The sequence below is a fragment of the Dunckerocampus dactyliophorus genome, chromosome 6 (assembly GCF_027744805.1).
Source record: "Dunckerocampus dactyliophorus isolate RoL2022-P2 chromosome 6, RoL_Ddac_1.1, whole genome shotgun sequence".
Taxonomy (NCBI): Eukaryota; Metazoa; Chordata; class Actinopteri; order Syngnathiformes; family Syngnathidae; genus Dunckerocampus; species Dunckerocampus dactyliophorus.
This window is the reverse complement of record NC_072824.1, coordinates 24,774,735-24,801,784: the sequence shown is the minus strand read 5'-3', so window position 1 is coordinate 24,801,784 and position 27,050 is coordinate 24,774,735. Positions and strand designations below refer to the sequence as shown.

Genomic DNA, 27,050 nt, shown 5'->3' with positions numbered 1-27,050 from the left:
ACATGAGGCAAATGGGGGTGGAAGAGACAAGAAAGAGCAGTGGTAAGAGACCCAGGAGCAGAAAGGTTTCATTCCATTCATGTCTCTGCATATTGTATATAATGTAATACAGTCAAACCTCGGTATTGGTCAAAAACCTTTGGCCAAAATTTTGCCTCGGTTCTCGTACACTTTTATTTTATCCTTTGGTACATTGATATAGCATTGCATGTTTATGTAGTCACCTTGGATCACAAACCCAACAAACCCCGAACGCCACAAAATCTGGCGATACGTCAATGTTACGGTATACTATAAGGCACATTCGTTTGGCAAACTTAAATGAGAATGACGAGTCTGTTTGCCCTGTTCTGTGTCACTGACGCAGAATCGAGTGCCCAAACAAAGCCCAGTATGCAATGCTGACTCACTGTCCGTGCATTGTTTATTGAATGCGACTGCAAAATAACCCACAGTGGAGCCAAAAAAAGTTGTGTGCGCCAGCAATATGAGAAAGAAGGAAACGCTATTGAATTCAAGAAACAACTTATCGCGAAGTACGAAGATGGCGTCTGACTGGCCGATCTCACCAGGATGTACAGGAAGTCCACATTAACAATAAGTTCCATTCTGGAGAAGAAAAAATAAATCAAGGAAGCTAATGCACCCAAAGGGGTAAAGGTGTTAACAAAATAGACCGCGAAGGATATGTTGAAAACCTGTTGGTGTAGATCCCCTCCTCCCTCTCCACTCCAACAAGTTTTCAATCAAGGCAAAAGTGATATTAATTGATGTTCATTTATCTATTTAATTCATCATTTACAATCATTTTGTATGGTTTACAAATATAATTATTCTCTATAAAATGTATTTTATGCTAATAATTTTTTATGTCTGGAATGGACCAATTGGATTTACATCATTTCCCATGGGAAAAATTGCCTTCGATTTCAAAAGTTTCGGCTGACCTTTTGGAAAGAATTACTAATAAAAATAAAAGTACCACTGTAAGAGGCATACATAATGTACACAAATTTACATCACAAGTCTTTCAGGTCCTGACACACATAGACACTAGTGTATATTAATAATACTGAGATACCTAGTTCAGGTCTCCTCAAAAGTTTCTTCCTCAAAAGCCTTCCAAAATCCAAAATGTTGGTAGAATGAAGATTTAAGATGTAGTGTGAAATGTGAGGTCTAGCGCAACCCCACATTTCATTAATTAAAAGATGCGTCTCAATACTTTCGCTAATGTTGCGTGAATGTCAGGAATGTACACAAAGACAGGGATCGAGTGCAGTTACTAAAAGGCTTCTTGTTTCCTCCTTACGTTCATGTCTCATAGCCTGTCTTTTTGAGCTCCATTTTCCCTCCCTAATTCCCACCAATCTTGCCCTCTCTCCCTTGAGGGTCAGTGACATGCAGGGTATTGTGTATTAGTGTGTGTAGCAGTGCAGTACAAGCAGGATGTTACTGCCATGAGGAGGAATCCCATCTGCTACAGACTGTGCGGTAAGTAACTGTCCACAAGAAGGGAATGGGAAAATTCCTCTGCGATAACACACAAAGCAAGGAGGGAGGCAAGATAGATATGACGTGTCATTAGCAACGAAAGCTAGCAAAAAAAAGCCAATATAGGGTCATAACATAATTTATGACCACATTTAAGTCAGATTTTTACCCCAGGGCTTGAGTCATTATTTGATAAACGATTCATTATTTGATAGGCGATTTCATTCTCTACCTTGTTCTTGTCTTTGTTGATCAAAGTGGTGCCAAAATACAAGCCATAAGGCAACACTGTACTGTGTTACACACATGCAAGCTGCAACATGTGGCTGAATTAAAACACGAAAACGCAAGGTAACGAACTGCAGTAAAGTTAGAAATATAGTCATAGATTCAAACTTATAACTCCCAAGTGAACAATGGTAACACAGACAATAAGCGGCAACCTTTTTTTTTTTTTTTTTTAATAAATGTGTGAGCTGAGTTTGGTAGCACTGCACTTTGCAAAATGATATCCCCAATAAAAATACCCCAAAATGATGTAAAAGCACTTTTTTGCCCAACTAATTGCTAAAGTATAACCACCAGAATGCAAGGTGAGTTTGGTGGTATGACACTTCACAGAAGTGAAATTACTGAATGATATTCCCCTTAAAATTCCCTAAAATTATGTAGGAGCACCTTTGACCAAACTAAGTGTTGTAGTACATTCTGCAGCATACATATAGTGGCTGAATTTGATATGATAGTAAAACATCTTCTAGGAATCAATTTATTGAATATTATTCCCAATAACATCAATTCCATGTGGACCTGTCCAGGGTGTACCCCGGCTGTCTCCAGCAAACCCCCGAGACCCTAGAGAGTATACCGTAAGTGGCATAGAAAATGAATAAATTCCCAATAAAAAATTCCCCAAACATATGTAAAAACACACATTTCAAACACATACACAACACTTAGTGTTGTAGTATAACCAGAAGGCGGTCAAGGATGTGTGAGGTGATTCTGGTCGTACTACACATTCCATTAAAAATTCCCCAAAATGATGTAAAAGCCCCCTTTCCCAAACTAATTACTGTAGTATAAACAGCAGGTTGCAGTTAATGTGTGAGGTATTGAACACTATTGCCAATAAACATTCCTAAAAATTATGTAAAAGCACCTTTTCCCAAATTAATTGCTATATACAAATACTGGATACAAATATTACCTACATGTTAAAAATATTTAAGACATTCAAAACAACTGTGGCAAACAACTACTACAAATAACACATCAAGCCATGATAAGCCTAAATATTAATTACAGTCCAAAAAACATCTTTCTGTGCAAAGCTTTCTTTTAGTGTTTTCTGGAAACCAACTCTACTGATGACTGAGACCAGATGCTGTGGGAGTCTATTCCAGCAGCATATTCAGGCATTCCAGTAGTGTTCCCACTCAGATGCAATTAATGTGTGAGGTGAGTTTGGCGGCACTACACTTCACAGGAGTGAAATTATCGAAGGATCCTTTATTGTTTCTTTTTGGTATAGACAATTCTATACGGTCGCTGCGCTGTGGTCTCGTTGACGGCTGCTTATAAAGATCAATGTAAGTAAAAAAAAAAAAGGTTGTAGCTTGTTGTCTGTGTTACCACTGTTGGAAACGGGTGTCATTTGCTGTCTAACAAATGGTCGCTTGGAAGTTATTGATCGTGGGAGTTTGAATCTGTGAATATATTTTGTAACTTTACCGCTGTAAGTAACAATATCTGAGAGAGCACTGATCAAAAAGACAAAGAATAGGAGTGAGAGACAGATGAGGGGTTTCAGAGAGCGCTTGACTCTTCTCCTTGCTACTGCTGTTTGGTCAGTGTTGCTAGGCAACAGAGCAGCTCTTGTAGATAGAGAGGTACATGACGAGTCATCGTTTCTGCCTGCAGCAAAAAGAGCGAACACATACGCACACACACACACACACACACACACACAGAATCATGTGTCAGTCCCAGGTGACACAAGCTTGAAGTGTAAGGTTTGGTAACAAGCCCACTCCATCCTCTGTGCATTTGTGTGTGTATGTTGGTTTGTGTGTGTGTTTGTGCTGGCCATGACTCACTCAAGCAAGACACTCAACATAGTTCACCCTGCATCACAATACAACAACTCAAACAACTATTAGCTTTAAATAGAAAACAGGGAGATGTTCTGTGTCAGAGCAGGTGACAGTAGAACACATCAACGTGAGCTTGCGCGAAACGCACACTGTGTTCCATAGAAACATATATGCACGATGGAAATTAACAGTCTGTTCCCTCCTGGAAGGTCCTTGTCATATTCCAAGAGAAACACTTAGTGAAATAATAATTTCTTTGGAACAACCATTTTTACGTCAAAAACTACGTTTCCTTTTCCTGTCGGAACACCTTGAATTGATGACTGAGCTCAGCTGGTCAAACTGGGGGAAAAAATCAAAACAAAACACGCATGCCTGGCTTTCCAGCTACTAACATTTGATATCACCAATCATAGTTGAGGAAATTTAACACTGATACATTTCTCACAAGAGATTAACCAATATGCTTTTTTCAAGGCCGATACCGATACTGATTTGTAGTAGTCAAGGTGGCCGATAACTAATATTTGGAGGCGATATTCATTTGCAGTAAATGTGAAAATACTGCCGACAAAATTTTGAATAATACAATCCCCATCTACTGACTTACTTTAACTCGAATCATTTTGCTTATTTCATGCTGTACAATTCATCAGAGAGCAGTAATGAGCAGACATTTCCTTGGTTGTATTTTGCACACATAATAAAGGTGATGAAAGGATTCCCCAGCCAAAGTCTGTCTCTAGTGTCCCGACTCTAAAAGAACCACAATCTATCACCATTTGTTTGGGCACTTGATTCCTACTCAGGACTAGTTTGTTAGGTGCAATGTTAGGCCATACAATAACCGAGACAGCGTATGAAGACCGAGATCAATTTTTGGCAAAGGTTTTCATCGAAAAATGAACCCTACGAAAGCCGAGGTACCACTGTACTTCACATTTTAACAGACACTAGAAGGAAAATTCACAAATAACATACATATTGCATCACTTCATGTAAGCATGAGATACTGTAAAATGATTGACAATTATAAAAATAAAGGGGGCGCTGCATGTCCGCCTCACAGTCAGGAGATCAAGGTATTGAATCTCCTTTGGAGCATCTCTGTGTGGGATTTGCATATTCTCCCCATGCGTGCCTGAGTTTTCTCCAGCTTCCTACCACATTCCCCCCCAAAAAACGACTCTAAATTGTCCATAGGTGTGATGGGAGTATGAATGGCTGTTTGTATATACAGTATGTGTCCTGTGATTGACAGGTAACCAGTCCAGGCTGTCCCCGCCTCTCATCCAAAGTAAGCTGGGATAGGCTCCAGCTCACCCATGATGCTAATGAGGACAAGTGGTATAGAAAATGATTTGATCAAACTAACATTTAGAAAAGTTAATACATACTTCAACTACCACAAGCATTTACAGTTATTTGCAACATATTTTTCTTATCCTTACTTTAAGAGCCATAACCATTGGCGACGTCTGTCTTTAAAATTTCCAGATGTTCCTATAATGTATCATGTAACATTTCAAGGACTGTCAAAGCTTCACATTTTTGCCCCTCGGTGCTTTGGCCCAGCATGCAAGGAACTCAAAGCTTGGTGACGTCCTAAAAGAGCGCTCAAGCTTGCTATTCCACTGGCAGCCAAAAAAACATTACACGCTCATGACTATGGCTCAGTTTATAGAATTCCTCCATATGAAAATCAGCCAAGTGCAACTGTTAAGAGCTTTAGGCATGGTGGTACAGTGGCAGGGTAATGATTTTTTATAAATGGGGGGTTGGCAAACATACTCTTAGGCAGGACACAGTACTGCTTTCTTCTACACGCTGCATGCAGTGTGTTGTGTGCCACAAAGTTCCATCACAGACTCAGTGACATTGAAAAAGGCACATGACATGTTTCCCAATAAAAAAAAAGCATGCTGTGATGTTGAGGTTTCACAAACAATATTACATGAAACAGCCTCAGAAAAATACAGGCTTTTAAAAAAATCTGAGGAAACACAAAAAACGTCCAAGGGTGTTTAAAAGGAAAACTGCACTATTTTCGGAATTTTGCCCATCATCCGCAATCCTTATGTGAGACATGAACATACGTCTTTCTCTTTTCTGTGTTTTCTAAAGATAGAAAAACAGATAAAAAGAGGCAGCTAAGAATGCACGTAATGGGACGCACCTATTCCACCATATAAAGCCTTCTGACAAAACCTCCAAAAACCCCCAACAACGGTCCATTTACATAATCTTACCTGCATATTAACCAAGCTACCGCAACATTGTTATTATTATTGTTATTCAAGACTCAAGAGTTTTATTGTCGTATGCACAGTAAAACAGGTAGTTATGTTATGCAATGAAATTCTTGTTCTGTTATTAATATTGTTACGAAAAAGAATTATGTTAGTGGCGTAATGACACCTCGCCACAATGTGAGCGCGGCGCTGACGCCTCAGGCCACCACCGAAAGGTAACATTACATATTGGTACTGATGCTACAGCTGCTGTGTTTTTGTTTTTGAGTTTGGAAAAATTAATATTAGGTGAAGGCCTTCATTTCTATGTTGCCAATTAATGTGCCCTGGATGGATGCTCCGATAATGCTTAGAATTACCAAAATATTGCAAAATACTGTAAGTATTACATGTTATCATGAATGTACCTGTTACTACATGGTCACAGCATGTCTATAAAACCATAACACCTTGTTGGAGGTTTTCAGAGGAGTTTTAATAGCAGGCTTTGTAGGCACAATAAGTGTGTCCCATTACGTGCATTAATGAGCTGCCTCTTTTTAACTGTTTTTATATCTTTAGAAAGCATCGAAGACAGAACGTCTCAAATAAGGATTGTGGAGGATGGGCAAAATTCCCAAAAAGTACAGTTTTTCTTTAAAACACGTGTGTCAAACTCATGCCATGGAATTTGATACCCCTGCTTTAAATGTATCATTTTCCCCCTCAGAGTGGCTTTCATTTGCTTACTCTGTGCATTAACAATGTCATTCCCGCTAAGCAGCAAGGCTTATCACAATCAATGAACATTTTCAACGCATTCCCAGGATGGGTGCTTCAAATGAAATAAATGTTAGCATGTTTGCAATAAAGGCAGGCTCATCAGCAAAACTACACAAACTTATTCATTTGCCATGATTGCTGGTCAAAAATAGCATGAGACATGAGATTTGCTTTCCACTTGTATACTTTCATCCCATCATCTGTCTTTCCCCTGGATGTGACAGGCGGAGACATTAAAAAACAGAAAGACAGTCTGATCGCTGATCAGCAGCCATTGCAAATGGGCCATTCATTTCATTTGTAGCCAACAATGCTCACACATAAGCACACACATAAAGCAAACACAATATTGTTGAAAGGTTGAATAAGAAAAAGGTAGTACTTACTACAAAACTACTGTTAACTTTTTCTAAAATTCGTTTTTCGTTTAGTGCCATTGCTTCACCTTTTCTTTTCTTCACTCGTTTCTTTTCCAGCTTTTTACAGGCGTACATCTTACCGGTGGCGCGTACTTGGCAGGCACAAACCTGGAAAAACAAGAAGCGAGGACACATGAACAAACATTTTTTGGTGTCAAGGAGTAACTAATGGAAGTTAACGTCACATCACAGGATTTTCCACCCTTCAAATCAAGAAAGGTGCGACATTAACTGTTAAAAGTTACATCAATTTCAAGGAGCACCACATAGGCTTATAATGCACCACTGCATCACAGTAAACATTTATGTCTTTAGCCCAGTGACACTCACCTCGCCAAATCCACCTTTTCCTAGTACTCTATAATGTCTGAAGGTATTTTTGGTTACTGGTTGCCTAGAAGGGAAAGACAGGAAGAAAGCCAGATAAGATAAAAAGGCATGAAATAACTAAAAGGTCACATTCAGCTCAAAACATATGATGGTGCACACTGAGTACTGTAATTTCCAGACTATTGAGCGGTACTGAATGTAAGCCGCACCCACAAAATTTAAAGAGAAGAAGAAATTTGTGCATATACAGGCCGTACTCGTCTATAAGCAGTAGGTGTCCACGTTGTAACACGGGATATTTACACATAAAGATACACTATAAACAGCGTAATCCTACCTACACTCTGTGTTCCCAGAGTAAGCCGTGCGTCGCTCGTTAGCTCCAATGAGAGAGACATGAGATGTCTGCTGCGGTCTAAGCAGACCAAGCAGAAGCTGTAGTAATTCTACACTTGATCAAACTTACTTAGGATTTGTCAGATCAAAACATAATCGCTGCATAAGACTTCAAAAAGTGATCTTAGCGTCCACTTCACGACTGAGTGACTCTAAGCATCATGGGAACTGCAGTTCTTTTAGCCATAAATTAGCCACATCATTGTTTCAGCCACAGGCTTCAAGGCGTGTAAAAGAGGTAGCCGCTAATAGTCTGGAATTTACAGTACTGCTATAATATATTATGGATCCACACTGCTTCAGTTACCAGACAAAATGCCAATTGTCATTACGTATTAAACATTTGCACAGAATCAATAATGAAAAGCAGCACCCTTGTGTTTGGGTGTGATTTATATTTACTGTGTAATTGCTGAGGAGAAAAGCAACACTGTACTAGCAACTGGGCATCACAAATGTATAACAGCGGTGATACCACTCAAGAGGTTCAACTCAAAGAACAAAATGTGCAGCTCGTTCATAGTTGGCGATTACTTTCTCAGGGCAAACATGTTTCAGCTACAAAATATTGGACTTGTTCTAAAAGTAGATATCTTCTCAAATCCCAAATCAGGTGAAATTGGAATCACATTGTAGTTGTCTATCTAGCGCTAGAAGCTGGCAGGCTACAGAAGGCATTTCTCCAAGCTGTAAGTTCTCCAAGTTCTAATTCCAGTAACAACCTACAAAAATATATCAACTTCTGTTGACCTTGCTGCAAATTTTAAGGCTGGATTGACTGTCGTAGCTCAATGCAGGACAAAAAAACATTACCAGTGAAGCATAAAGATGTAAACATGTAAAAATATTTGGTTTTCTAACAGTGGTACATGTAAGCTGTACATTTTAGGCCTGTCTTAGACTATTCGACTATTCGGAGGAATGTGATTCGACTATCAATCTTACAGTCGAATCATATGACAATGTCATATGCATTATCGAGATTGTACCATTCGGACTACATGGGGGTGCCCACCGCTGCTACTGAGCATATATTTTTACATGGAATGTCTTTGTTTTTGTTATAAATAGCCTATTTTGATACAAGTTCAGCCTCATTTGTGTTAATAAAGAATTTAAAATGACGCGTGTGTTTAACAGAAGACCTATGCTTACGCAAGATGGCGGCGCGTAGACACAGCAATCTTCCAGATTTGCAGTTCTGTAGTTATTTTGCTTATATTGGGTCGGGTTTAACATCTTACACTTGACAAGAGCTTTTGGATATTGGATTTCGCAGCGCCAACGTGTGGGCGGAATTGCTCGCAAGCGCCGTTGAGAACGTAAACAAAGGTACGGAAGAATGCGAGCTAAGCTCACACCAACACCGCACAGAGTCTCCTTACCCAGCATTTTCCTAGCTAATCATCTGTTTATTTGTAGGGATCGTCATTAGCTGTGCTCTTAAAAAAACAAAATTCGACTATTAGTGGACTATGGACAAAAACTAGCGAATCAGATTCAACTATTAAAAACCTTAGTCAAACTTGTATTATCAAAGATGTTTCAGTTATTCCCAATTTATGGTGAATAAGATGTTTTCTGTGTAAAAAACGGCCTATTTTCTGAGAATTTAAAAAAAATGTTTTTTTACCAAAAATCTGCAGATTTGCAGAGGTGTGAATACTCAATCACAAATGTGCAAGGATCCACTGTATTAAATTCAAGTTTTGAAGCTGTAAAAACAACAACATGATATCCTGCTACACAACAACACACTATAACTCTGACTGCTCACCTCTCCAACCATTTCCACTGCAGGAAGCGAGAGAAGTACATGGACTCCTGGTAGGAGGAAAAGGGAGCTCCACTTAGATAATCACGAACTATTCTGGGGGAGAGATAGAAAAGTTTTGGATCATTTTATGTATTTCGTACAAGATATTGCGGCACTTTCCCAACTAGCAAAAAAGTATTATGTACAGATTTCTTGAAAAATAAGACTACGACAGTGGAAATTGACTAAAAACACATTAGCACATCCTCTAAATGTAGTTCAAATATTTATTAAAGTAATTTGTTAAATGCTTCATATTGTTGGGAAAGGTGGAAAACAAAAACTTTCTGGAAGGTGTCAATTGTCACTGCAAGTTATGAGAATATGACTCATTGACCTGACCCTGAACATCACTCATGTTTTGTGATGTCTTCAGCTGCTTTGACTACATGGTGATGAAAACAACAACAGGGTCAAGCAAACTCTAATGGTGGAATAACTGTATGGCTCCTCGAATACAGATGTTAAAATAAGAAATGATCATATTTTTTTTAAATCATTTGAAGTGCCTCATATTCCAAAAATATGTTCAAAAGTCAAATTTGCCAAGAAGACTTTCCCTGGCGCATTTTAGGACTTCATAGCTCAAGATGTGGGGAAAACTGTGGCTGTTCTTAGCTAAAAACAAAACAATGCTTGAGAGTTTCCACAAAAGGGGTACCCAGTGCTCTGTAAAAACAAATACAGTTATGTCATCCCAGATTCTAATTCCATATGGCATAAACGTCAAGCTCTTTTGTGAAAAAGACCTGCTCTTTGCAGAACCCAAGGATTTTGTGTTTGACTTGGTTGGGAATGATCTGCTCAGTAACCCCATTGGCCTTATTACACAAACAGCATGTTTTCGGCATACCGGGTCATTGTTGCAAGTGTCTCCTTCCACACCAAAGTTCAGTCATCGCAGCTCAGTTATCAGGTGAATAAACATGATTTTGTCTTAGAGGTTACAAATGTTCACAGACACCTAAAGTGGGAGGAGCCGAGCACAGCCTGGCTTGGGGCCAAGCCCGTGACAGGCACCATTGGGAGCAGAAATAAACACAGCTACAATATGGCTATTGTTTGACGAAGGCTGAGAGAGAGAGGAAAAGAATGAAGGAAAAATGAAATCAGCAGACATGTTAATATAGCCGATATGGGAGAGCATACCCATGTCTATTCTGCATGACGTAAAGTTCCGCAGCAATTCAGGAAAACACATGAGAGAACTCATACACTGTGGTCTGCAATGGGTTATGAAAATGTCACGTTTCCACGTGCAGTACCATGCTTTCCTTCAGGCTTTCCCTCAGGAAAACAAAGATAAAGTGAGAAAGAATTACATATTGGAATAACTGAATTAAAGTCAAGGTTCCACAAGAAAATATAAATATTAATGAAGGACTATAAATAGTAAGGAAGGGGTGATGCACCAGTTTTGTTTTTGTAATACAACACAACTATAAGTTGTTTCAATGTTTCTACACTGGGATGTTTTGCTATCGTCTTCCTAACATCCTTAACGCTTGTTTTTGAGTTTTAGGTGGAGTGGATACTGAGCTTACTACCACTGTGTATGTTTCTGTGTATGTTTGTCACTGAAGGACATAAAAAATACAGTAATAATAAGATTAAATACAATAATTACATAAAAAGTAATAACTCCTTACTTCTATCCCTGTAGTTGTCATACAGTCTTAGAATATTGTCCCAGGCAAGTCTGAAATGATGACCTCTTCTCCTCCCAGATCTCCTAACCGCGTACAAAATCCATGACGCCTCTAGCATTCATTAGCATTCAATAATTTTTATCCTTAATGATGGTCAGGACAGTTGAGAGGTTGGGGCAGATAGAGCGGCCAATATTGGTGGGCGTTACTCTTCTATCAGTGCTTTTTATGATGTTCATTTTCACTTCAGTGGTGATGGCTTTCCTTTTCTTTGGCGCACTGTCGCCTGGGACACAATCAAGTCCAAAAAGTTAACTAATAAGTGACATTTTTCTTCCTTAGTGTGGCAGAGCAGGCACAAACTGTCTGGCCAGCACGAGGCACACACTGCATTCTTGTGCTGCGTCACGTAATCTTCCACTGGCACACGCTTTAACTAGTTCATGTTTACACACCAGTTGAAGTTTTGCATTAATTTATGGGAGTGCGTTTGTAACCATAAAACATCATAACACGAATGTCATAAACCGAGGACCACTTACATATGGGTCACTCTCCTGAAAGGGGTACCAAAACTGTGACATAGCAAGGAAAAATTTCAGTTACTTTCTACGCAAGAAAATATCATATTTTGGTATTTTTCATGGGAGCAGGGCACCGTTTACTGAAATCTCCATCCATCCATCTATCCATCCAGTTTCTATGTCGCTTATTCTCACTAGGGTTGTGGGGGTATGCTGGAGCTTATCCCAGCTGATTTCGGGTGAGAGCCGGGGTACCCCCTGGACAGGTCGGCAGCCAATCGCAGGGCGCATATAAACAAACAACCATTCACTCTCACATTCGTACCTCTGGACAATTTAGAGTCGCCACTTAACCTAACATGCATGTTTTTGGAATGTGGGAGGAAACTGGAGAACCAGTGAAAACCACACCGTTTTCCCTGTTTATTTAATGTGTTTGCAGTACGTTTCTATTTGGTTAAAGCTTCAAATCATTTCAAATCGAGCACTGCTCTCGAGTTCTCTGTACACTGCAAATCCATGCTGCACACAAAATGCAACCCAATCTGAACTGTAAATGAAATAAACATAACAATTTATATTGTACCATTTTGCAATGCTACTCAGTGAGTGACAAGGAACAAAAAGCAGTAACATATAGCAATGATGAACACTAGTGTCCGGCCAATGATAAGATCCTGTTTGCACGAATTTGGTTCCACAGCCAATCAATTCATTACAGCGCATTACGTAGTACATGCTGTTGTTTTGCAGGTTATTGTATAGCTAATGCTGCTTGCTAACTCGGTATATTATGGCGAAACAAACGGGCAGTGCAACAGCAACTCACCAAGTCAAAGTTAAAAAAGGGGGGAAAAAGCGGTTCTTTTAAGGTGGACTGGCTGTCGGAGAGGCTGCAGCATACCCCCGCAACCCTAGTGAGGATAAGCGGCATAGTGGACTTGATCACAGGAACAACAGGCTTTTATTGCAGGTTTTAATTATCTCACAACAGGCACAATAATCCCTAATAATAATCCCTAATAAAAACACAGGCTACTGTTGTGGCCGTAACCCAGGCCAAACTGAAACTCAACTCTGAACCCCCAACGTCACTTCCTGTCCGTCCCTCTCTGGAAGATTCTTACAGCAGCACATATGAGAACAAGTCTTATTTATGTCTTATATGGCATATTTACTTGTATTATGTCTAATATATTGGGTAATACAAGTGTAAAGGTGATTATACGGGTCTTATTTCATGTCTAGAGGGTTCTAATCATGTTAAAAACGGTATCAACAGGTTTTGTATGCTCTAACTACAAAAATATTCGATTTATAAATAAGGAATCCTACTTTTCCGGAAATGCACTTATTACTGTCAGCTCTGGAATCAATCAACCGCGATAAACGAGGGATTACTATATTCAATTTGAGACACGGCATGTGATTGGGAATAACAGAGTAGGAATGCATGTTACTTCCTACAAAGTAAGAATTTAAACTTCACTCAATGCAATCATTGAGCCAACATAAGGGAAATTTGTTAAAATACAAATTAAATACAAACGTAAACACATTTCAAAAAGTAAGTCTGAACAATTTTCCAGATTTTTGGTGTCATGGTGTATAAATGGGGGAAGTGAAATGTGAAAGGAGAGTGACAAATGCAAAACTAAGACATGGAATGAGAAACAAGTTCAGTCTTATAATCCCGGGTCTGTTTGCTCCTCCTGGCTTGCAGCGCCGGCAGCAGAAACACCTGCAAGTGTGAGTGCCTGTGTGCGTGCACGCTCAAGTGCATGTGTGTGAATACTGAAGCCGCAGTTGTTTTCATGCCAGCCATCCGGATGATCTCTTTGCCCAATGAACTTTTTTTCCCCTTTTCAATCACTTTTCGTCTGTAAGTCTTTACACTTGTTTGCGTGTGTGTGTGTGTGTGTGTGTGTGTGCGTGTGCGTGTGTAAAACTGCACACCAGGTGCCAGCTGTCTCATCGTCACCAGTGACAGGATGCACATAGCACAGTGTGCAAACACACAGTCAAGGAGAGAGGTTCTGTTGGTGCCACGAGGCTGTGACGACCCACACTTGTCATAAAGAAAGCCTCTAACAAACATGTCTTTCATTACAAGCGTTGATGCATTCTACAGGTTGTTCAGTTAGACCCATGCAGTGAAAATGGTCGTATGTGTGGAGAAGATGAGACTTACTTGGTGCAGTCATTGAAGAGCTCCTTACAAGGACTCTGCTCTAGTCTCTCCCGGCACCCAGCGACCACATCTTGGGGTATGTCTGGGAGATGGGCTGCCGACTTGAAGGGGCAACAGAAAGAGACGATGTAAAGAAGGATCAAAACGGAGCCCGGGTATCAAAGTTACACAAGACTGTGCAAAGTATGAGTGTGCATTACCCCATTATTGAAGTAAGTGTCTAAAACATTCAGTCCGCAGTCCCGCCGCTTCTCATCTGGAGCGAGCTGGTACATGGCCTGTCAGGAGAACACAAGCAGGAGCACATACAGCAGAGATCCACGTCAGTACAGACATACTGGATACCTCTACAGATAGGGGAAAGGAATACATTAAAGGTCATCCAAAATTCTTAAACACGGATAAAGTGAGGAAATCACACCAATTTTTTTGCATAAAATACGTATACATTTCATGAATGTAAGTTAATTCCTTTTCAAGACAATAAACTTTAAAGAGTAGTTTGAAGCCTCTCTGCTCTGTAGCCCCTTGAGCTGTGACGTTATCCCAGTAAGACATCCTGCAAGGATGCCTGTGTCGCCATATTGTTTTTTGTGTAATTGCATGTAAAAAAAATCACAAGAGTTTTAAGCAAAGTTTTTGTAAAGAATACCAAGGCTTGTGTCAAGGGAGGGTGCAGTAAAGTCACGGCTGAAAGAAGAAACTGTTGTGAAGAGCTGGACAAAATTCGTCAGGAACATGCAAGTGTGGAAAGGGCCATCGAAGTGGCCGTAGTTGTGCTCTGCGCATTTCATGGATGATTGCTTTGATGAAGTTTTCAGTGTTGCCAGAGAGCTGGGATACAAGGCAAGATTAAAGCCTTCAGCTGTGCGTGGCATAAAATATCCCTCTATGACTTGTATGTCAAACAAGGAAAACGTGACACTTCATCCATTTCAGATTGAGAGACCGAGTCCGACAGCCAGCCAACCGGAACCTTTGATATTAACGTCTAAGGCTAAACTCAGTCAGGGCGCTGTTGATATGTGAAACAGATCTAAAGTACATAAAGCAGTGTGATTTTGTATTTTGAATTGTAAAATGTTGGCCAAATTAAATAACATGTTGTAATTGGCAGTTGTAGAGTCTGTAACGGTTTACATAGTTGACAAAATGTAACCAATAAAAGTAGCTAACTCACATAAAAAACATTATTTTTAAAATGCAAATGTAAATAATTCATGAATGTTGCATTTGTATAAGGAGGGCATTTCAAATGCTATGCTAGTGGCATTTAGGAGGAACTATAATTAGTAAAACGTAAACAGTTATGGACACAAATGTCAGGCTTGACTATCTCCAGTTCAAATTGATATGGATGTATACATGATCCCCTGCGCCCAAAAGGGACAATTCATGTTGGTTTATCAGCCATTTCTTCTTCGTAGTTGGCAAAAAATGAAAATTAAGCGTCAGACAAACTATCCTCACTATAATCACGGTTTGTTTCGGAGCTCGTCGTGTACTGTATGTTGTGTCAATGTAATCTGCCATTTTTAAACCGAAGTGTTCCTCATATAACATCACAGCTCTACACCAAGTTGAAAAACCCCACCAACTTTGAAATTAAATTGTTCAAGTTCCTTGCGGCGTACAACATTTTGGAACCTGCTTCCATACATGTGGAGAGGTTCTCTACACGTCCCCAGTATGTGTAAACTGTAAAGAAAAGAAATCCTATTTGGGATAACCTTTAAAGACAGGAAGAAAGAGACACGGCGAAAGAAGAGAGAAGGAAAATTTCATAGGAAATGAAAGAGCCTCACATTTTGTACTGTACATAACGGCAGACGACGCCACTGTGGTTTTATAACTGGAAGTAAACTCGCACAGCTTTCGTTCTTTCTTTTTTTTTTTACATTATAAAGTCACAGTGAAGTTCAGCTCTCCAACATATATTTTATGAAAAACCATGATCTGGGTTTTTCTGCCACAGGGTGTTTATGCATAATGGGCTAGTTGCACTATCTACATAAATAGTGTTGAAATCATACCATTACAACTGTCACGCTCCACATGACAGGTTGGACTCTTGGTTTGTTTTTTCTCTGTTCCACCGTGATTTCCTTGTCTGTGCTTTTATTTTGTTATTCGTTTCCTGTCTGGCACCGTATTTCGGACATTTACTCTTTTTAGTCGGAGATTACAGTGGTGTGAAAAACTATTTACTCCCCTTCCTGAATTTTTTTTGTTGCATGTTTGTCACACATAAATGTTTGAGATCATCAAACAACACAAATGAACACAAAATGAAGTTTTTAAATAAAACTTTTTATTATTAAGGGAGAAAAAAATCCAAACCTTCATCGTCCTGTGTGAAAAAGTGATTGCCCCTAAACCTAATAACTGGTTGGGCCAACCTTAGCAGCAACAACTGCAATCAAGCATTTGCTATAACTTGCAATGAGTCTCTTACAGCGCTGTGGAAGAATTTGTGCCCACTCATCTTTGCAGAATTGTTGTAATTCAGCCACATTGGAGGGTTTTCCAGCATAAACCGCCGTTTTAAGGTCATGCCATAGCATCTCAATAGGATTTAGGTCAGGACTTTGACTAGGCCACTCCAAAGTCTTCCTTTTGTTTTTCGTCAGCCATTCAGGGGTGGACTTGCTGGTGTGTTTTGGATCATTGTCCTGCTGCAGAACTCAAGTTGGTTTCAGCTTGAGGTCACAAACAGATGGCCGGACATTCTCCTTAAGGATTTTTTGGCCGACAGCAGAATTCATGGTTCCATTTATCACAGCAGCTCTTACAGGCCGTGAAGCAGCAAAACAGTGCCAGACCATCACACTACCACCACCATATTTTACTGTTGGTATGACGTTCTTTTTCTGAAATGTGGCGTTACTTTTATGTCATATGTAATGGGACAAACATCTTTAAAAAAGTTCAACTTTTGCCTCATCAGACTACGGAGTATTTTCCCAAAGTTTTGGGGATCATCAAGATGTTTTCTGGCAAATTTGAGACAAGCCATAATGTTCTTTTTGTTCAGCAGTGGTTTTCGTCTTGGAACTCTGACATGCAGGCAGTTTTTGCCCCATGTCTTTCTTATGGTTAAGTCATGAACACTGACCTTAACTGAGGCAAGTGAGGCCTGCAGTTCTTTGGATGTTTTTGTGGGGTCTTTTTTGACTTTTTGGATTGGCCGGCCACACCTGGGAAGGTTCACCACGGTTCCATGTTTTTGCCATTTGTGAATAATGGCTCCCACTGTGGTTTGCTGGAGTCCTATAGCTTTAGAAATGGCTTTATAACCTTTTCCAGACTGATAGATCTCAATTACTTTCTTTCTGGGGAGGGGCAACAGAGGGGCCAATCACTTTTTCAAACAGGGCCATGTAGGTTTGGATTTTCTTTTCTCTCTTTAGAATAAAAAGTTCAATTTAAAAACTGCATTTTGTGTTCAGTTGTGTCGTCATTGACTAATATTTCATTTTGTTTGATGATCTGAAACATTTAAGTGTGACAAACATGCAAAAAAATAAGAAAACAGGAAGGGGGAAAACATTTTTTCACACCACTGTATACACAATATATCACAGTATATATAACCGAGGATCTTATTAAGATGAACACTGATGCTGTGAAAGCTTAACATGAAGGAAGGACGACAACAACAGACTTCCAGCCTTCACATTAAAAGTGCTGCACATTACATCTTGTCTGACTGCACTGAACAAAAGTCTCAGAAAAAGTACCTTCCTCACAATAAAAGCACAAAATGAATGCAGACTCACCATTGGTATGAGCCTGGAGTTTGTTTTCCAGAGAGAAGATGATCACATCGTTTTTTTTTTTATTGTGTGGGTATCAGCCAGTGTGCAAGCATGAATTCACTTGACAGCGAATAAATACGAACATGAGCATTCAACACACACATAACATCATCAATCCTCACCTTTGTGCATTCACACCAAACACCAGCATTTGGGAACAATGATGAGGTGAGAAAAGAATGGAAAAAATATAAATCCATTTGTGGCGGCATCGGAGAAACTTTCACTTAGTCTCGGAGCACACAACTCAAGGACTCAAGGACCACTAGGAATAAACGCTCCACGAAACATAATGAAACAAAATAACATAAAAATGCAAAAACTATGGGCTTTTTAACAGTATATTATTCTCCCAATAAAAGAGGAGCTTTTATTTCCACAGTTGATATGCATTTAGATCAAATTTGATGTAGTTTGGCCCTGCTTAAGGACTGGTACCGGGCTGCGGCCAGATGGTTGGGGACCCCTGACTTAATACACAGCTGTGATTCACTTGCAGAATTAGTGTGTGTGAAGAAAGTGCTGTTTTGGGATAATTCTCCTTAGTGTGTACAGTATGTCGTCTTGTTCCTGACTGCTCCGTCCAGATGTAGAACATTGACGTTTACCTGGTATGCCGTGCACTTACAGGGTTTTCATAATGACAGTCGGTGTTTTGCACCTATTTGTGGCTGTAATTTACATTCCAAACAGTTGCCAACTGGCAAATCAAGAAAACAATGTTTCAGCTGTCTTTAAACTGACGATGCTAATGTGCTAATCCTACGGTCACAACTCTGTTGTAACTATGCGCAATGATTGTTGTTGATAGGCGTCACGCTTAGCATGACTTGAAATTGTCCCTGACTCAAAAGGTGAGTCACACTACTGGCCCAACTTCCATAGAAGACGCTTGAGTCAGTACCTCTGTTGTACAGATAGCAAAACCAAATATGGCTGCAGGCAGGGAGATGCTGTAGGCTATTAGGACTCAAGTGTTTTGTATCAAAACAAGCCCAGCTGAAAGAAAACCGACTCTGTATCATATACATGACATGAAGTATTCATGTTAATCATAAAAACATTATTTCACCAAGTGCAGGTATACCAGTACAGGCATGCCAAAACTTAAAAAAACACTAATGTGTGTTCCTTTTATATACGATTTGCTCCTGTTTTTGCTTTGCCACATACCTCCGGGGGCCGAGACACAATCTTGGGCCTGTGTTTGCTTGCTCCCCGGGATGACATGCGCTTGACCTCACGGATGAGTGCATAAAGTAAGAGGAGAGGTCTGCACTCTGACAGCCGATCTATGTCACTTAATCACGTGCACCTCCTACATTGACACCCCCCACACCCACCATACTCACCCCCAAACACACACACACACACATGCACACCCAACACCCAATGTTATTCCCAAAAACAGGGAGAGGTCAGATCCCTCACTTTGCTCACTCTTCATCCCACAGGAGGGAATGTAAGGATGTTGAAAGGACCAGACAAATAGAGAAGGATAAAAAAACATTGTGTGAAAAGAAAACAGAAAAACCAGCATGTTCAAAATCTTACCACAGCGTCCATGAATTCGATGCAGCGTTTCAGCTCTGGCCTGGTGTCACAGTACTGACGAAATAGAAGCCGACCAATGGGCTGCTTCTCACACAGACTGGTATAGTCCCTGTCTGAGAGGAGGAGAGATGACGAAAAGAGAAAGAGAAAGGCAGAATTTATTATCATTTGATTATCAACATTACACAACAGTGCCAATATGGACCTACCAAACCCACATTTCCAGGAGAAAGTAATAATGATCTACAGTGGAACCTTGGTTAGCATCATTAATCTGTTCCAGAAGGTCAGACTCTAACCGAAATGTACTCTAACCAAATCACTTTTTCCCCTTAAGAAATACATGAATGAACGGAAGTGACAAATGCACATTCAAGGTTACTTTTACTGAGGATGTGTCGTTAAAAAAGACACAAAGTGGTAGCGTGATCAACACGGACACCACCATAGTGTTGTGCCATGAGTTATTTCTTGAATTCAATAGTGTTTCTCACCTCAACAGCACAAAATGGAGCCAAAGAAAGTCGCAAGTGCCAATATTTGATAAAGAAGGTGAGAAACAACTAAATTCAAGAAATAACTCAAAGGTTGTGTTTTTCCGGGCTACATTGTGTCTTTGGCAACAATGTCGTCTTCAATAAAGATAAAAGTTGCCTTAAATGGTCATTTATCCTTTTCATTTGTCATTTATATACATTTAGAATTGTTTTAGCCATGTAAAATGCATAAATGCATATTTTGAGTTAACATTGTCAACTGCTGATGACATCATAAAAGGGCAACTGAGCTGACTTCCACTTCCTGTTTCCATGTAGTGGCAAGCTAATAAGGTGCTCACAAGGACGTTTTGTGATAAAAATACATTAAGAACACCGTTGGACTCAATGTATTAATAACATGACAAGACGTGCGCCATATTGCACGATAATCAGAGAATGCACGCAAACAGAGGCAAAATTTTGGCCATAAATTCCAACCAACACGCTGACCGGGCGTGGCTAACCGACGTTCCACTGTATTCTCTATGTTGTCTGACAGTTGGGCCTTTCCTCTGCCTGTGTTCTTCATGGCTTTTTGTCCTAAAAAATGCTAACTCATTTAAACAAAATACGAGCAATTGTTAATCTAGACTCCACAATTCTTTTAACTTTTCTTTTGCGACAAAATATCGATATTAACCTTTGTATTACTTTGGACTAAAGTAATACCTACAAGTAAGAAAGGTTAGACTTTTGAATAAATTCACAAATAAGAATCCAATTAAAAAGGCTGTGGACTTATACATAGTGAAATTGGGATCATCCAACACTATCCTGCCGGTCACTTTTTATTATACTGCTGCATAAATGCTGCCTGCCACTCCAAATGATTTTTCCTGATGGTGTGATAATAGGTGTATTAAAGGAAGACACCTTAATCCCCCTCTCGCATAACCAGTGCATTACAGTCATTGCAAATTGTATATTTACAATTCAAAGGCGACAGACATCCATAATATACACATACTACAAAGAAAATTTGCCTTACGAAAATATTTATATTAACTTCAGGTTACTGACATTACCAACCTACCACCAAACTGGCTTATCAAGAGCAAACTTAATCGACTAATGTTGCCATTTTTACTACTATAAAGAAAAAAAAAAAAAAAAACATATGCACAATTTTCATTTCAACAATCAATTGTTTTTTCTCATTTACAAACTGTTGCAGTGATCGCTACTGGGTAATACAGAAAATTGTGTTTGCGTGTATGCTTCCTGTGCAGCAGGCCCCATTTATTAGGACTAATTCATGTCCATTTGTGCCATACATCCATCAATGCTAATTGAAGGAGGCCCAGGACTTTTAATGTCACTAGCTGACAAAAACACACACAATTCATACATACAAATAACAAAAAAAGGCTAAACATACTGATGAAAGCATGCACACTTGTGTCCAGAGGATTGAAGAGGAAGCACAGGATGAAAATGTCTGAGGGGTGACAGCGACTGAACAACCTGCAATAGTAAATCAAATCTTTGTGACTGCTCTCCCAACTGCACAGTTTATTACCCAGAATTCCCTCTGCTCTACAGAACACGGCTTATTAGTCTAACTTACTCACATGATCACAAGGTCTAAGGTATCGCTTGTAAGCAAGGGGAAGATTGTAGAGATATAGCTTTTATTGCACCCCTTCGTGCCTGCTGTTGTGTTTTACATCTGAAGCGCAAACGCTCACAAAGGAAATGTCTCGTGCTGAAGTGCATTGTGCTTTCCCTCGGGTATTGCGTTACATCATTGATCCCCAAGAATCTTTGGTGTTTCCCTGTCAGCTGGAAATAGCTCTGAAACGCAGGCTTCATAAAGACAAATTTAGAAAACCTGTACAGTACAATTGCTTGGGGCGTTTATGTGTTTAAGTGAACAGTTTATCGGAACTTATTTCAACTAAGCAGTACAGTTTGGATCAGTATAGTATACTCCACCAGGGTACTAAAATACGTACACATTGCCTAATGTCCCTATAGTTTGTGGGTTTTTTTGTTTTTTTGTTTTGTTTTTTTTACTGTTTCCTGTCGCAGTTGTCTTCATTCATAAATTCTCCGGACTACTACAATGTGTTGCATCTATTGACATCCCATGAAAATAGCTGGTCAGCTCCTTTACAATTCCGTTGGTTGCATAGGTGTGGGGAAACTAACATGCCCACACACTGTATACATTTGGATAGCTACCTCGGTCCTGTATTTTAACATAATAGTCTGTAAGCCAGGGCATGAGAGTAATTAAGGGTATGTTTAAACAAGCGTGTTAAAAACAGGAGCGTTTCATCTTTACGTTTTTGACAGGTTTCTTGTACAGACAAGATGGTTGAATTATGTTCACACACAGCTGCAAAAACAACTAGAAATGCTTTAATATGCATGCAGGGCAGGAGTTGGCGGTGGCACTTACAGTATATAAAAGACAGTTTTTTTAAATACCATTCGTCCACATATATGCCATATGTGAATATGTGAAATACTTTGCTAAGCAATGTGACTGCTGTATACAATTACAGTGAAGTAGAATTACTCTTTGCTGAAGAAGTGGTAGCACACTCAGCACATAAGACTGTGTTCCACATGATCGTTTAAACTGACCTGGAGTAATTCTATTACCTCGATTACAAGAAATGACAGAGGAATGTCTCGTCCCGTGCGCTTACGTCACCAAAGCTCTTACGTCACCCACGCAGAGGTAGAAGCGGATGTTTGCTTGAAGGAGCGGAAAGACGACAATGACGACGAAAGAGAAGGAAAACAATTTTTTTTTTTAAATGTCGAAAGTGTGGGAGCATGTCAGGCCTAACAGCAAGTTGAACACTGATGTGTATCCGTAGTAGCGCGCCACTTACATACCACAACAGCACATCTTCAATGTTGCAGCATCTCCAAAAACACTTAAAATGGAGTGGAAGACCCAAAAAAAGGTAAAATTAACATAGTGCAAATCAATGAAATAATACGTTAATGTACCTTGCTAACATAACGTTAGTCATGTGGCAGGCTAGGTTTCTTTTAATTACGACTGCTGTCAAATGTGGGGCTGGTTTATTACAATAGTGTGCCCTTAAGGTTAATGTGACTTCATCCAGGGTTTATTTAATCTGCAAAAAGACAGCGCTGTGAGTTTAGAAGATGTAAAATATAAAAACATTTCAGATCACAAATCAGTAGCTGGTCATTTGTAGCAGACAATACTGTGTAATGCAAAAAGGAAGTGTGTGTCTCACTCGCTTGGTTGAGAGTAATGTCTTTGTCTTGTTTCTCGTCAGCCTGTCTAGGTTTAGGGTTTATAAATGCACAGCCATCAACATTCAGTAATATGTACAGTAATTTAGTAGGGGTGTCACAAGATCTTGAGTCATAATATCTCACGAGATTAAAACGTGACAAGATTTCTTGTTTAGGAAAAAAAATGTCTCATGGGCACTAGGCCTGGGACGATAATAAATAAATGAATCACATTATAAATGAAAATCAAATGAAAATCAACAATTTTGCCGGCCTCAATATATTGCCATGTGCATGTGTGTGTTGATTCATATACAGTAATCCCTCGTTCATCACTGTTAATTTGTTCCAGACCCTGCCGTGAAAACTGAATTTCCAAAGTAGGATTCCTTATTTATAAATGGAATATTTTCGTAGTTACAGCATAACCTGTTTGACCTTCAAAAAACTGTTTTTTTTTTCACAAAAGAGCCCTCTAGACATGAAGCAACATCCCTGTAGTCACCTTTACACTCGTAGCTTGGCCTAGGGTACGGCCGCAACAGTAGCCCGTGTTTTTATTCAGGATTTATTTATTTATTGTTCCGGCAAGTCTGGTGTTAGCGAGTCTCATTCAACATTACAGTAACATTACTGACACCTAGTGACCAGTGTAGAAACTACATATGAGTCACTGACTTTTTGAATGCATCTTCTGAGTCCTTTATATGTGTATTTCATTTAGCCATTTTTATGCTTGAAAAGGCTTAATTTAGGCAGAAAATATGTAAAATTTGCTTCAATATGCACATTTTTTTACTAATAATATGCTATATTCAACCACGTAACAACATGATTTATGAAAATATTTTTGAAAAATCACGATAGAGTGAGCCATGAAATTCACACCGCAAAGTGGTGGGGGACGACTGTCATCAAGTTTCTGTTGTTCCCACCGAATAATGCAAATGTAGAGAATCCTATGGCATTATTTAAATATTTTATGTGACACCATAGTAGTCCACCGTTACATTAAGTGTCTGCAGTGACAGCAAAGAAAAAAGTGTCACACGTACAATGAGCAGTATGGACATCAGTGATAAGAGTTTAAAAAAAAATCCATTGTGCAGATACAAACTCACCAAAGAGTTACGAATGATCTAAATGATTTCCCTTGTCCAACAAGAGAAGCATCGGCCTTATCTGACAACTTCTACAGTGCAGGTTTTAACTAAGCAAGAGAAACTCAGGAGTTGAATGACACACAGCTCAAAGAGCAGGTTAGCTCCAATGCATAATCAACTGTGGTAAACGGCATACTGGATGCTGAATTGGCTTTTTGAATCAGAAACTTCAAATAACGCAGGGTACTCCATAAACGTGCTTTCAGAAACACAGGAGAGATCAAATATAAAGACACAGGAAGATGGAACGAAAACGAGAGCAGTGAATGGTTAGCAGACACAGCAGCTACAGCCAACATAATGTAATCTAGGATTCCTAGAAGTGCCTACTTGTCAAGACTAAGGCCAAATGCCTGACATTATCAAGACACAACAAAGACACTGCTATCACAGTGTCTATACTGTCGTGTTCCATCCCCTGTTACAACACAGGATACGGCCATGCACAGTATGTGCATGAGCGTGTGTGTGCTTTTGCGTGTGTGGGCGTGTGTGCACATGTCCACACGTCGTTGTGTTTAAGTACGCAAAGGGGATTATTTTGATCTTGCGCTGTGTGTGTGATAGGGAAATTATGCAATAGGCTCTATGTAAGAGTGACGTATGTAACCCTTAACTGCTGCCGAGTACGCATACTCAGGGACACACACAAAGTGCATTTTTTTCTTCACACTTGAAGAGGCATCTACTGTATGTGCTGTTTTTGACACGTTATCACTCACTAGTAATTCTTTGACTGTTTCTCGGTTGGATGCGTTTCATTGCAGTTTGTGTCGTGAAAACATCTAGCGACAACGCGTCTTCCCCGTTTTTCGCCTGCAGTTTTTCTAACTTCAACCTTCCGTGGAGCGCTTTCCTTTCCTATCGCAAAAGCATTTCTTCTTTCATTGCCATTTTCTCATCATGGCTCTCCTGTTGATCTGAAGTGTAGGACTGAGGGAGAGAGTCAGATGGCAGGAGGGATACGCATGTGGGGGTGGGGAGTGTGCTTCATGCTGCAGCTATAGCAAGAAGGCTGTGATGCACTGTTACCTGTGAAAGCATACATAACACTGTATGTACAGTATGTACTTTGGGACTAAGACCATGAGGGGTCTTCAAGGGTCCAACACATCCTGAGTCACTCTCAAGCTTGGAATTTCTACACTCTGAAAACTGCTGGGTTATTTCAACTACCTAGCCGCGGGGTTATGAAATGTTGTACCCATTTTGGGTTATCAGACTCAGCTCAACGTGGATGACCCAGCACTTTGGTTATTTTTGACTTTGTCACGTCGATAGAAGTTCTCGCAGGTATACACCACGAGGCTCCGTAGCAGCACCAGGAGAATGCGTGATGAGACATCCTTGTGGTGAGGCCAATCAACAAAAGGTTTGTGCACGCTACATCTAATTCACATTGTCTGTGTTGCGTCACCTATAAAAGTAGTATCTTTATATGTTCAAGCACACACGGATGCAGCTTTCCATCTGATCTTGGCCATTATGAATCAATGAGCTTTGTTCATAATACCCATGGACGTATGGTCAAGTTGATTTTGAGTTCGGCAGCTAAGTGGCCAGCTAGTTAGTTTGCTAGTTAGCCAGGTAATTTGTCAGTTTAAAGACAATTCCAGGCAAATTCAAACTGGGGACATACTATTGTATACCTGTTAAGAATGTGTCCATGCACACACACACATATTCCGGCTTTGTTTTACTATGCTTGCGGGGACAGGCATGAAAAATAGCTTAACAATAGACAGAAAATAGCCCATATACAAGCTTACAACACGTTCGTCACCATCACAGCACTGTGGGCTTCTAGAACACCTCACTAGTGCCACAGACTGATCAACTCCGTATCACATCACACTGATGCAGTCGTTTGCTCTCCAATGTGACCCAACAAATACTGAGTGCAGAAATGAATATATTTATAAGACGGTTGACACTTTTGTATTTTAACCAATTTGGACCTGACTATGACACAAAGGAAGCATTTATGAAGCATTTGCATAGCTGACCACCTGACCCTGCTGCCTCTTGGTCATATAGGTGGGCCAAACACATTTTCAGAGCATATTGTATTGATTAACCATGTATTAAAATGTTGTTGAATTAGAGATGCACTGAGTCTTTTTGAAATTGTAAATCATCTGTAAAGCATCTCAGGCCTTTGTCATCGTTGAACAGGACACTCTGCTTCAAGCCATCAATGTCTGCTTCAAGGCATTCTTCATCTATCCAAAGCAGTGTGGGAACTCCGACAGACTGCAATTTTTGAAATTTCAGGAGGGGAGTCCAAACTAGTCAAGTATTTTTTTCATAGTAGAATTCTTGCTTGCAAATGAAGCTAAGGGCATGTTAACTGATGCCAATTGTTTTCCACTAAAACTTTATATTGTCACTCCATCCATTTTCTATGCCACTTGTCCTCACAAGGGTCATGGGGGGAATGCTGGAGCCTATCCCAGCTGACTCTGGGCAAGAGGCAGGGTACACCCTGGACTGGTCTCCAGCCAATTACAGGCCACATATAGATAAACAATCATTCACACTCACATTCATTCATTCAAAGATTCCAGTACTGTTTAAATGCATGTTTCTTGCCTAATATATGCTTTGCATGACAAAATCTTGCATGTATTTTATTGTGTGCAAGAATGTGTGAATTGCTGTAATTTACAGTTGTGGTTGTGCTGCTGCATCTTGGCCAGGACACTCTTATCAAAGAGATTTGGAATCTCAATGAGTTTTTATCCTGGTTAAAATAAAGGTTAATAAAAAAAAAAAAGCTAAACCCAAATGTGGAAGGTAAACTGTAGCGGCAACGTAATGAT

General features: G+C 39.8%; 1 protein-coding gene across 3 annotated transcripts in view; it reads right to left on the bottom strand.

Moving 5' to 3' along the window:
* The window catches only part of grk4 (G protein-coupled receptor kinase 4), a 68,785-nt gene that overhangs the window by 14,538 nt on the left and 27,197 nt on the right, over nucleotides 1–27,050 (bottom strand). For all 3 annotated transcript variants that reach the window (XR_008570633.1, XM_054778381.1, XM_054778382.1), the window contains exons 3-8: nucleotides 19,302–19,414; nucleotides 14,130–14,207; nucleotides 13,930–14,030; nucleotides 9,527–9,619; nucleotides 7,354–7,417; nucleotides 6,991–7,131 (exon numbers count right to left, since the gene is read on the bottom strand). Coding sequence is in view for 2 of the 3 variants with exons in the window: in XM_054778381.1 (XP_054634356.1) it covers nucleotides 6,991–7,131; nucleotides 7,354–7,417; nucleotides 9,527–9,619; nucleotides 13,930–14,030; nucleotides 14,130–14,207; nucleotides 19,302–19,414 (590 nt within the window). In the remaining variant the exon portion in view is untranslated. The remainder of the gene's footprint in view (nucleotides 1–6,990; nucleotides 7,132–7,353; nucleotides 7,418–9,526; nucleotides 9,620–13,929; nucleotides 14,031–14,129; nucleotides 14,208–19,301; nucleotides 19,415–27,050) is intronic.